A 12,302-nucleotide genomic window follows, 5' to 3' on the forward strand; every position below is an offset into this window, starting at 1 on the left:
AATGGGAACATTGTGGTGGGAAAAGCAAGCTTTAGGCTTAGTGCATGCTCAACGAAATTTACCAAGAGACATATCTTGAGACTCGCTTCTGGAAACATTGCAAGGTCACTTTTCATCACATAGAATCTTGTATATCTATGGCTAAAGTGACTGCTTGCCCACCTTTCCTCAACCAGTCAATAGGCGGGCACACACAGCGATATTATCCCTTTTGGTCTGCATTGTGGTCAACTCTCTGTGTATGTCTATAATTTTCGTGATTTGGTGCCAAGGTTCTGGAGATTGTGTTTAAGGCAAGTGCAAGTGTAAGCATAAATTACAGTGTGTTTTGCAGCAATTAAGTATGATTGCAATGTAAATAATGATTCAATTATTGCCCAGTCAGGCATGCTGTATACGTATTCGTAAACTGAATTCAACAGCCCACCCAAATTACATGCGATAGTTATGCGCTGGCAGCGAGCATTCCTAAAAGGCTAAAATATTAGAGTCAATTTCATCAGAACCACCTCACGTCCAACACCTAATTCAACACGGTACTGCCTTCATTAAAGCGATAGTGTGTAGCACAATATTGTAACCAGAAGTGATATAAAGAAGCTTAAACTTCAGAGGTGGCTCAAGAATATTTTTACTGGGCGGGGCACTCGTGACAAGAGAACTCTTTCAGGGAGAGAAGAAAATTGAGAACTCATGCGTTGCTTTCTGGCTGGCAGAAATTGCGAAGGGGGGTCTTTAGCCCACCTGTGTACCCCACTGGCACTACCCCTGTTTAATTTGGTGTTTGAGGTCTCTTCCTTACCAACAGTGCATATATATGACATGTCCAAATGCATGTCCAAATTATCACGCCGTGCCACAAAGAGTTATGGCAAAATCTCTAACCTTAAGTACACTCACATCTCATAATAACAAAGTTGATACTATGGGAAAACAGGTTCGTTATACCCAAAAATCTGGTATAAAGGTATATTATAAACACTACATCTATTGCAGGACTATTCTTCGCTTACTTCGTTATAATCGATACTTCGTTATATCAAGGTTTGTGTGTACAGTGCTAGAAAGGCATTGACGATTTAAACTGATTTCAAGTGTGTGAGGGAACAAAGCGATGCGGCATGCAGTCAAGTCACACATCGCGATGCAGGAGAATGCGGCCATGAAGACACAGCAGGACTTCCAGCGGGAGGCTGAGCTGATGAGCGACCTGCAGCACCGCAACATTGTCTGCCTGCTGGGCGTGTGCACCAAGGAGGAGCCCCTGTGCATGCTCTTTGAGTACATGCCCCACGGAGACCTGCACGAGTTCCTGGTGGCACACTCGCCACGGTGCGAGGGCGCCACACAGGTGCTCGACCTGGCCGACTTCCTACACATCTCCCGGCAGGTCTGTCCCGCCCTGCTTTCTAATTAATGCACTGCGGTAGAAATTTTCCAAATGGCAAGGCATATTGCTAGGCAGCCACTTATGATAAGCTAAAATATTTTACTTGTTTATCATTCTCGTTTTGTAATAACAATATTCTTATTTGCAAATTTATTGTGTAACTAAAACCCCCCTTTGCGTTGCCCGAAAGGGCTTTTAGGGTATATATCAATAAAAATAATATGATCTCTTAATATTATCTTGGTAGGCCTGACTTATTGATGAAACCAAAAAAAATGATTTCAGGGGCATAAAATATTTTCTATCGCACAACAGTCCAATGAAAATGGGAACAAGTAAGGACAAAATACTAGCACTGCCTGCACTAGTCGTAAGTGTCCTCGCTTGTCCATCTTTTTATTGCACTGTGTTAAATTTCCCGTGCTGATCGCACAAGAAGAGAGACTGCAGGTGAGCGAGTTCGTGAGCTTGTTCAAGGAAGAAGATGAGAAAGCAACTTCATTTTCTGAGCTCATGAGGATGCCAATAAACGCCTGTCTGAGTTCTCAAGTCCATGTCGGCTGCTCAGTTGGCCTCATATTTTACAACTCTATTTAATTGTCGAAACATACCAACTAGCTCGCATTCAAATGCTATCATGAAATATTGTCAAGGGTAAAGAAAGAAAACAGTACAATGCAGTGCGAAAATAAGTATGAAAGTTGAAACTCAATTCATGTTCTAGATTGCTGATCAACATCAAACCAGTGCGTTAGAACCAGCTTAAACAAGGCAACCCAAATGCTGTGATCATGCAAACGCTGGCACCTAGTGTAGTTATGCTAGCTTGTATGTGCTTTAGTACTGCATTTTTCACTTCACACAGCTTACAAAAAGCGAAGGTCCCTCATTTCATTGTGACTGCAAACTTTATTTACAACACCTGCAATCTAGTTTCAGTATTCTGCTAACAACAATCTTCCTTGTCATGCCCATACAAATCTCTAAATTGCAGGGCATTAGTTACATTATCGCACCTGCCTTGCTTGCATTGTATTGTGCCTCAGCGCACGGTTCTGACTGTGAACATGAAACTCTTCACAGGTGGCTGCTGGCATGGAATACCTCTCGGCGCACCACTATGTGCACCGGGACCTGGCGGCGCGCAACTGCCTCGTTGGCGAGGCACTCACGGTCAAAATATCCGACTTCGGACTGTCCCGTGACGTCTACTCCTCCGACTACTACCGCGTCCAGTCTAAGTCGCTACTGCCCGTGCGCTGGATGCCGCCCGAGTCCATCCTGTACGGCCGCTTCACGACCGAGAGTGACGTGTGGTCCTTCGGCGTCGTACTCTGGGAGGTGTTCAGCTATGGCCTGCAGCCGTACTACGGCTACGCCAACCAGGAGGTCATCGACCTGGTGCGCGCACGCCAGCTGCTGCCCTGCCCCGAGGACTGCCCGCCGCACCTGTACGCACTCATGGTCGAGTGCTGGCACGAGGTGCCCAGCCGGCGGCCGCAGTTCCGCGAGCTGCACGCGCGCCTCTGCTCGTGGCAGGCGCTGCATGCACGCAGCGCGAGCCTCAGCACGCACGGCAGCAACCACACGGGCTCCACGTCGGTCAGCCACAAGGGCGGCGGAAGTCCGCTCCTGGGCGGACCACCCGGAGGAGTCGTCCTGGTTGACCGGCCCTCGACGCCGCTCGGGGGAATGACTCGGGGCCCGCCCTGCCCACTGCAGAACCCGCCACCCCCACCACCACTGTCGCACTTCGGGCCGCCGTACAACGCGCTTGACACGAGGGTCTCCAAGGTCTGACAGCTCCCACGCAGCTGCTACTTTGTGTGAGCTGCGTAGGCAAACAACTCATCCATCTCTCGCTCCCAAAGCAGGGCACTCCTGAAAGTGTCTTGTGCCTCAGGGATGTAGCAGCGGAGTTTTCAAGCCACATTGCCCACCAATAGCTTGCCAGCGGACTTGAGGAAACCGGCCACCACGGCTAACATCTCAAGTGTCGGTGCCTGTGCATGGCCCTCTGCTACTTCTTGTGAGCTTAACGAACTCTTTCACCCAGATGTGTGCAACTGCTCTGTGAACCTGCCACCACAGAGACCTTGCCGCAACATTACTACTGAAGTGCGCCGAGGAAAGCACCAGCATTCGAAAACACGATAATAAGAGACTACGAAGGGAGTTGGGAGGACTGCTGAGTTATGTGTTGGTCCCTTGAACAAATGGTTGTGGGGACTTCATCAACAACAGAGCGAACTACGACTGTCTCGACGACAGCGGTGCGGCACAGCTTCGTGCGCCGCATCTGGTGCTTCAGCAACTGGTCAACCACCGACGAACAAACTTTAGCGATGAATACGGTGCCCCGAGCTTCAGCAACGATGCCTCTGAGAGTGCATGTATGTGGCCAAAGTCAGCGAACACTGCCACAGGAAAAAAAAAAAAGGCTTTGCGCGAAATGTGTGCATGCTCTTTGACATTGATGAAGAAATGATATACGAGACAGAACAAAGAATCGGAGAATACACATCCCTATACAATTTATAAAATGCACACGGTGTCCACGGATGTCATGAAACGTGTCAGAAGAATACTCATCTAAATGAAACACGTTTGTGTTCATTTGTCTTAGCATGAGTAACGTATACTTCTTCGTAATATGAATGCTTCACACTTTTTTACAGTCAAAGCTTGATGACACCATGTATGTATATCTGCAATAAGAGAAAGTGTTCCTAAGCTTGTTTTCATAAGGCAGCAAACATTTTACATCAATGTCACAATTCATTGTTCTTTTACTTCGCAGAAGTCTTACCGCATTGGACACATCCACTTAAGTTTGCCTTGATGTGTCACCAGCGTGTCAGTATCACAGAAACAGTGAGGTGCTATTTTACAGCCTGTAGTAATACCGTGCTTCAAAGCGTAGATAAATAAGCAAACTACTCAACTTCCGCGGTGCTAAGAACAACCAGCATTCATCAGAACAAAGAAAGTGTTGAAGGTGCAACTTTACTAATCCTACAGCGGTAATAAATGAGTACTTAGTGCCATGAAAGGAATACTAGCAAAGTTTCGATAAAGAGGTAACCATTTGATTTTGTCCTTGGCAGACTTTACACAGCCCAAAACGGCGGCAAAGGGACAAGAAGATGAGCGCAAAACAATCGTTTATCGTTCGTTGTCATTCTGAGCTCACTCTATAACAATCGTCATGACCTATCAACTAACCCAAATTGCCACGCTTCTAATTACAAAGCCAACACAGTTGGCTGTGTTGGTTATCAGTGCACCTTATGGAGGTAGCACGTACTGCTGGCACGGTCAGGATGCACAGTTCCACGCTCCAAAGTGTTAAGCAATTACGAGCGAGTGGCTGCAATGGCATTACTTTCATCTTTAGTATCAAAGTCTTGCAACCTCTTCGTGGCAAATTTTCATATTTAAAACACCATTTCTTGAGCAAAAATTTCATAACCCGAGAACCATGTAAAACTAAGCCTCATACGCAGCTCAAGCTTACATTGCAGCTAGCCTTTAACAGGAGAAGCATGCCTACATGTCATATAACCCATCAGCTGTACTGTTTCTTAGAGGATGTTTAATGACATGTTTATTTTTCATCAATACATTTGATGATGCCCACATTATGGCTTATAGTGGCTTTCACATTTGTTTGTTAGTTGTTTTACATTGAACAAAGCCTTCGAAAATAGCCATTGCTAACCAAAGCCCATGTGCAGGGTGGCATGACCTTTTTCACTGTTCGGAAATCCAGCTCGTAGTAGGCTTCACAGTCTCGTGCGGGGCAAATTCATCAACTAAATTAGGCAGGTGAGAAGACTGCTGTGCAGATTATGGTATTGTAGTATATTTAGGACAATTACAGTTTGTGTCTGAAGATATCCCGTGTAAAAAAAAAAAGATAATTGTACAGATGAAATTTACAAACTGCTTACTAGGGCCACTTTAAGTTCAGCAGCAGGAAAAAAACTGACATAACATAGGAAAAGAAGTGCGCATTTGCACATTCGGGTAAACATGTCGGAGATTGGCGATAGTGCGTGTGAAGGCAAGCTGTATTTTTTTAATCTTTGGTAGATGAATTACAAATTGGGTCTTGTTATTTGAAATTCCGCTGGCATTGACAGTACCTTCAGGGTGCCACTTTTTACAAAACGTTAGTTTAGACCTGTGAAGGCTCATTACAATAATTCCTGTTAATAACCAATGATATAAGCATGCCCTTTGTCCCCTAAAGCTGCCACTTGGCATGTTATGTTAGGATTAGAATAACAGAAAATTAAATCGTGTGTGGCCATTCTCTTTTGACAATATTTACTCTAGTGAAAGTCGGCTTAAGATTAGTTGATGTAAGCACAACACACAGGGGGGTGGCCTGGACCGCTTACGTCATCTGCCCTGCACTGGAGCAACTCCATGGCATGCATTCTCTCTGGAAAGGCGAGATTTGCATGTTACTGCAATGATACTCCACTCTGCATTGTATTTTTTTCAAGCTTAGAGAGGAAGAGTCAAGGTGAAACGGAAGCCTTATCCGTCGCACCAAAGCCATCGTCATGGTACTGCAAAACGTAAAATTTTATCCCGGCACTATACAGTTAATTTCTGGTACACTCAGAGGTGCTCATATTTCCCAGTTAGCAAAGGTTAAATCCTGGGTATTCACGTGCCGATATCGCGATACAATTTCAAGGCATGCCACAGGGGAGGGGGGGAACCCGAATTTATTACGACAACTGAGCTTTGAGATGCATACAAATCAAAGTGCACATGTGTTTCTGAACTCCAACCCTTTATCCCCACACTAAAAAGCAGCGGCCGGGAGTCAAACACACATCGTTGAGTTTACAGGACATTGTATATCTGCCTAGCTACCGCGGCAGTTCGTTTGACCGTCCTGACTCAATGTTCGCGAACGAGGACACTCGCACTCAAAATTTCACCATGAGCCTCAAATTTCACTCCGATTACGCCAGTGTTCTTCGCAAGAAGCATGACACGCCATTTACATTATTTCTACACGAGTCGGTTTTACGCCGGTTTTTTACTTCCTTTCCTTTACACGTCGTTTACGAAGGATGTTTCTACAGACATTTTGTACGAGAAATACGTTTTTGCCGCTTTTTACTCTGTTTTGTCATGTAAAAACCCGCCTTGTTAGTGTTGTTTTATTATGCATTTGATGTTGTGCTGTCACAGTGGATTGCCAGAACTAGCGTAACGTGGTTCGAGCAGCAATAAGAACACACTAAGGTCACATTAGAGACACGAAGGGTTGCCTGTTCTGTCATTCAGAACATCGAGAGACATTTATAAAACACTTGCACCACTTCCTACACTCTCATATCTTTTTTAGTACTTTCGTTGTGCCATTATTTTAAACTGCATGTTGTTCTACAGAAAAACATGTTTTGTGCAACTAGTCCATCTAGCAAAACAAACATTATGTGTTAAAAAAAAAAGAGTTTTTATGTGCTTATTTGTGGAGAGATCTTGAAGTGGCTTCAGACATTGTTACGGAATAGCACATACAATCTGTCACATTTTCCTGTCTATAACATGGCAGCCATAATAAAATCTTAGGCAATAAAAAAAAGAAGATATTCGAATGTTTACAATACTGACTGTCAATCGTAAAAAAAAGCCATTGTGATCGTGAGCAAAGAAACTTTTGTTTTTATGTTTCGAAGCAAATGCTAAAATTACGTGTGAAAAGCACTAGTACTTAGTCTTTGTCTCCTAGTGTGGTTTTTGTGAGGAAATGACAATTCAAGGCTTGGTCATTTGTTTTTTAATAGATGACTGCCGCCCACGAATGATTTAGGAACACTGATGGACAAAAAATGCTTTGTTCTGGGCTAACATCTTCAGATAATTGGGTTTAAGATCATTTAGTATCACCAAAGAAAACCTTACCGCAGTGTGATAACAGTTTGCTTACCGCAGTATGACATACAATTTTTAATCTATTCCTGGAACATGCAGGTTTGAGGAGACGTGATAATAGAGCACTGCTGTTTGAATGACCATTCCATTGCAATGTTATGAAGCCTCTTCAGAGTCATATTATCTCTGCCTTTTGATAAATATGTTTTAAGAGTTGAAAGGATAGTATGTATACTTATAAAACTTCTGCACGGTGTGCAAGAAGTGTCATGTCATGACAAAGGGAGGATGCTGCGTGTGATGACCTCCTGTATGGCGCATTGTCCTCTCAATGATAATTTCGGACTTGCCGACCTCCCTCTTTGCACACGATACACTCGACCTAAGAACAAAAGGAGATACGAACAACGAAGCTAATCCCCCCAATACCAAGAATCTCCACCGGTGGCTACGTAATAGATATTTTTAACAATCTGTGAACACTTCCTCTATTTTACTTTACTCCCACGTGAAAACGCCTCCGTTCTGAAATTGCCACTCACTGCGGGCAGACTAAGTACGTGAAAAGGCTTTTGTATAACACCCAGCTGTGTGTTCCGGCCTCCTACGGGCGCAGGAATATTTTCTAATTTTCGGAACAAAAAGCTAGTTAACAGGAGCACATCATCTGTGCACTGCTATCAGCAATGCTTTCAGTGTTGTTTGCTAGGATTGTTAAAACTCCATTTGTTGCTACCTGTTCACTGAGTCAAAATAAGTGGACACACACACAGCCTCCCGGTATAATATGTACGAGCACAGAGAAAAACATATCGCAGTCCTACAGGCAACGGGAAAAGCTCGTGAAATGCAGTTACCACGGTTACCAGGTTCCATCGTGAACTTTCTTACAGCGCAACACCAGAAAAAATACAGGACAGGGAAGGAGTAGAACAGAAAGAAAAGACGGCGCTGGCTCACAACTGTTGTTTATTGGAAAAAACGGGGTGAAAAATATTGGCAATATATATAGGTCCCGGCAGCCTACACCACAACATGCGCAGAATACGAGGTGCGCCGAGGTAGCGTTATCACACTCATGGCAATAAACAAGCTTGGCCTAAATAACTTAATTCTTTTTCATGCAGTGTGACGGATGGTTCACTAACGCACTTGCTGTAAGAAAAGTTCACGATGGATCCTAACCAACTGGCCCAACTTACCGTCTTATTACCAGGTTCCCTCGACAACACTGCTGAACAGGCTCATAACAAACAAAGATGTTGCATCCAACAGTAGTGTAGGTGTGTACATGTGCACATGCTGAATGCCAACAATGGTCAGAGAGACTTTAACGTTTCATCACTGTATGTGAATGCAAGAGTTATTGACCATGACAACATACTGCTCAGATATTCATCAATGCATTGCAAGATGCCGTAATTTATGAACTTTTGCAGCCCTTGCAGTAAGAAGAAAGACAAACCAGTTATAGCAGCTATGTGTGTCACGTCACTACATCACCAGTACTTAGTTCACATTTGTGAGTGGAAGTAGTACTGTCAATACGGAACACTTAAGACATCACCATCACGCTTTACCGAAACAAGTATCAATGAAAAGGGCTGGATGCATTACGTTACAAAACAAAAAAAAAACAAAAAATTTGAAGCAAGCACAGTTGTAACCGTAGCAACTACGTTCCACGAGCGCTCGCCAACGTAGTTTAGGTGACACGCATCACCTCAACACTCATGCCAGAGCCGACGCAAGTGTAAATACCATTTGCAAAAAAGTATATATATATGCGCGCTTGTGCTTTCATGTACGTTTGTGTAAATTGCATTTGCTACGTTTGAGGTCGCGTCGACAGCCACCGGCCGACGTCTCCCCCTCAAGTAAAACCCCCTGATTCCGCCTTTACGACCTCCCACCAACCCCCACCTGTGACCTTTATTGCACTTCACAAAGGGTGCTCTCCCGCAATGCTCTTGCAGTGCGTGTGTCGAACTGTTCGTTCACATTTGTACAAAAGAAAAAAAACTAAAATTTTTTGCCCGTCAGTGTCTGTGACTGGATGTGTTACTCTTTTTATACGTAAAGATTAATAAAGTTAAGTTATGGTGAACGCTGTGTTTGTCTCTTTGAACCCTTCATAGGCGAGCTTTCGGCTATTAAAAGCTTGGACCGTAACTACTTATTGATGACACGTTACTGGTAAACAGTCAACTTTTTGGAAGCCGTGGTAATGTAACCAGTTACTTTTTCACTCGTGTAACCAGCAATACAGCTACGCAATTGGTGCATGGCAATGTCATTCTATTACAGTTACTAAAACACTTACCGCTGTGCCTGCGACTTTTGCACCTGATGAAGAATGTTTCAATCATTAAAGTATTCATTCACGAAAAGGAAATAGATATCGGTAAAATGTATATCGCAGGTATATGGTAGACTTTCAGTGTTAGTGCCTGACACATACATATTAGTTGCTGTTCTCACAGCAACTGAAAAATTGTGCTACTCAATTAGCAGTAGCTGTAGCTAGCAAAAGTTGTTGAAAGTTGTAACTGTGACTTTAATGGAGTTAGTACTTTTGAAGTGTGGAAATTTGTTCCTTCATATTTGGTACGTCTTGCAGGTAGTAATACAGGCTAGTTCAAAGAGTATAGCCCCAACAGAAACCCAAGTGTGATTCATACCAAAATTCAGAAGAAAAAAAATGCCTCTGTCACGTGCTTAGTATGCCAATTAATGTCATCTCTGGTGATTACTTTGGCAAAATCCGTGGGATATATGCGACGCTTTACAAGAAAAATCCCTTCTAAAAGGAGAGAGAATTCCTTCGGTTCATCTTAAAATTTTTATCTCCATTGTCTGATACAGTTTAAGTACTCGAAGAGTGTTTAAATTTTCAACCTTCATTAAGAAGCGTTTAGCAATTCAACTGTGCCATGTGACAAAAAAAGGCCGTCTAATGAGACAATCACCTTTTATCACATACCTGGTACTTACAATGCAGGTAAGATGAAAAAAAGGGGCCTTGTCTGTCTGTTGTGCACGGGATCGACAAATCTTCATAGGGGCTATGGGTGTTACCTTAGTTTTTATACAGCAACGTGGCGCAATGAATATACAAGGTGTATGTAGATCGCCTGAATGTAATTAATATATGAGATAATTAGCACACTACCTTTAATCACACAGACCTCTATATGCAGCTTATCTTTTCTCTGTCACTTTCAGAGTTCTCATGACGGTGGGGAATTTAAGATGCGTGACGTGATCTTTTTCACATCAGGTCGAAAGGTGTCAGAAACGGGCAAAAAAAATTTTCCTACGGTCAGCATTGAGGAGAAGCCAACCACTTGCAATGTGTTGCATTATGGGTATGGTGGCGGGAATTTCAAATGTACCTTAAGCTTGTTTGGAACATATCGTGCCAAGGCGAGCCAAGGTGTGACGTCAGACAAAAAGTTGGTGCTTATCGCTGCTGATAAGGGACTCAACTTTTTTTGCTCGTTTTCCACGTGTGGTGAGGTGAAGCCAACCAACGGGGGGGGGGGGGGAATTTCCAGCTTGGAAGTGGGGTGTCTGTGGCTGCGATCACGCACTTATACGAACTCGCCCAGCCAGAAACACTAGTAATGAAGGTACATAGAGGTTTTTATTCGATTAAAGATAATGTTCGCATAATTGCATAGATTAGTTCCACCAAGGCCATCAACGTACACCTTGGGTATTGAATGCTCAAGGAGGATACACTAAATCACGGAGGAAGGTTCCTTCCTCCGTGCACTAAATACTGCTTGAAACTGGCACCACTCGGAGGTCGGTTTATGGGGGGTATATATAGCCGATAGCAATATGTATTTTCGCTCATTTTACTATGCCTTCTACGCTTTGTCGGTCAGAGTAAAGAGAGATATAATAGACAGTTATAAGAAAGTTACAGTTTAGCGTTAGCGTGATAGCGTAGGTTAAGGGAATGGTGTTACCGTGGGGCAAACGTTTGTTGTGGGCAGCGTCTTATAGTTTAGCGGGATAGCGTTTACGTAGTTTACGTGCCCCAGCTAGAATGATGGTGTCACCTATTCGATGATGAATAAGTTAAACAGTGAAAATTAAAAGAAAACGAGTATGCTTGCCTATATGCCGCCGCGCGAAGCATTTTTAGAAGTTTATTTTAGTGACAAACCTCTAAATTCCGCTTATCTTGATGAACTTCTGTGTGTTAATCTCTGCAGAGTAAACATGGCAGCGGGAAATTTAAAATGCGCCATGCTATTGTGTTCTTTTTTCGTCCAAGGGTATCAGAAACGTGCAAAACGAATGTTCCCACTGTCTGTATTGAGAAGCCAATCACTTGCAGTGTGTTTTTTAATAGATGTGGTGGCGAACAATATAAAAGTACCTTACTTTTACCGGTGTATTTTTTTTTTTTTTTTTCAAGAAACTGCTATACAGTTTCTTCAGAGGGTCACATAGTCTGTGAACTTATCCGCTGTATTAAATGTGTACATTTTCTTTTCAGAGGTAGTAGAGGAACCGCTAGGGAGATAGGCTGTGATATGGGGGCAAATGCCTCTCTGCTTGGGGACCCCCCAATATGTAACGGCCGGTACCGTTGGGTGTGGCAAACTTACCCTTTTAAATGCTTGTCAGCCCAGGAAACATGTCAGCCCAGGAAACATCACTTACAGCACTTTATTTCCTTGTCAGGTTTCTACACTATCAACTTATATTAATGAACTTTATTCAAACCTTTCGGATTACCAGAACCTTCATCTACTCTACTCTTGAACCAAAGGTGATCGGTTCGGTAACAATACGAGCAGGTGTGAAAGAGCTGTACGATATCAAACATGGCCCCAAAAAGTGAATATTTAGGCATTCCCTGTCCCAAAAGGCAGGTGCTCTTTCACCGCCTTACAAGTGACCTTTGTGGCACACCAAGCCGCATTATACAATGCCTTCTGTGACACAGCAGAGACGCATATTCAAGGTAAGATTGCATCTGTAACTTCAA

General features: G+C 43.5%; 2 protein-coding genes across 3 annotated transcripts in view; one reads left to right on the forward strand and one right to left on the reverse strand.

Annotated features, from left to right (window-relative positions):
* LOC119181246 (tyrosine-protein kinase transmembrane receptor Ror-like) overlaps nucleotides 1–3,596 on the forward strand; it is a 349,304-nt gene extending 345,708 nt beyond the window's left edge. For both annotated transcript variants that reach the window (XM_075875786.1, XM_075875787.1), the window contains 2 exons: nucleotides 1,151–1,390; nucleotides 2,474–3,596. In XM_075875786.1, coding sequence (XP_075731901.1) covers nucleotides 1,151–1,390; nucleotides 2,474–3,190 — 957 coding nt within the window. In that variant the 3' untranslated portion in view covers nucleotides 3,191–3,596. The remainder of the gene's footprint in view (nucleotides 1–1,150; nucleotides 1,391–2,473) is intronic.
* The window catches only part of Trs31 (trafficking protein particle complex subunit 31), a 587,499-nt gene that overhangs the window by 551,941 nt on the left and 23,256 nt on the right, over nucleotides 1–12,302 (reverse strand). The gene's annotated exons all lie outside the window — the stretch shown is intronic.

This window comes from Rhipicephalus microplus, chromosome 10, assembly GCF_043290135.1.
Source record: "Rhipicephalus microplus isolate Deutch F79 chromosome 10, USDA_Rmic, whole genome shotgun sequence".
NCBI classification, from domain to species: Eukaryota; Metazoa; Arthropoda; class Arachnida; order Ixodida; family Ixodidae; genus Rhipicephalus; species Rhipicephalus microplus.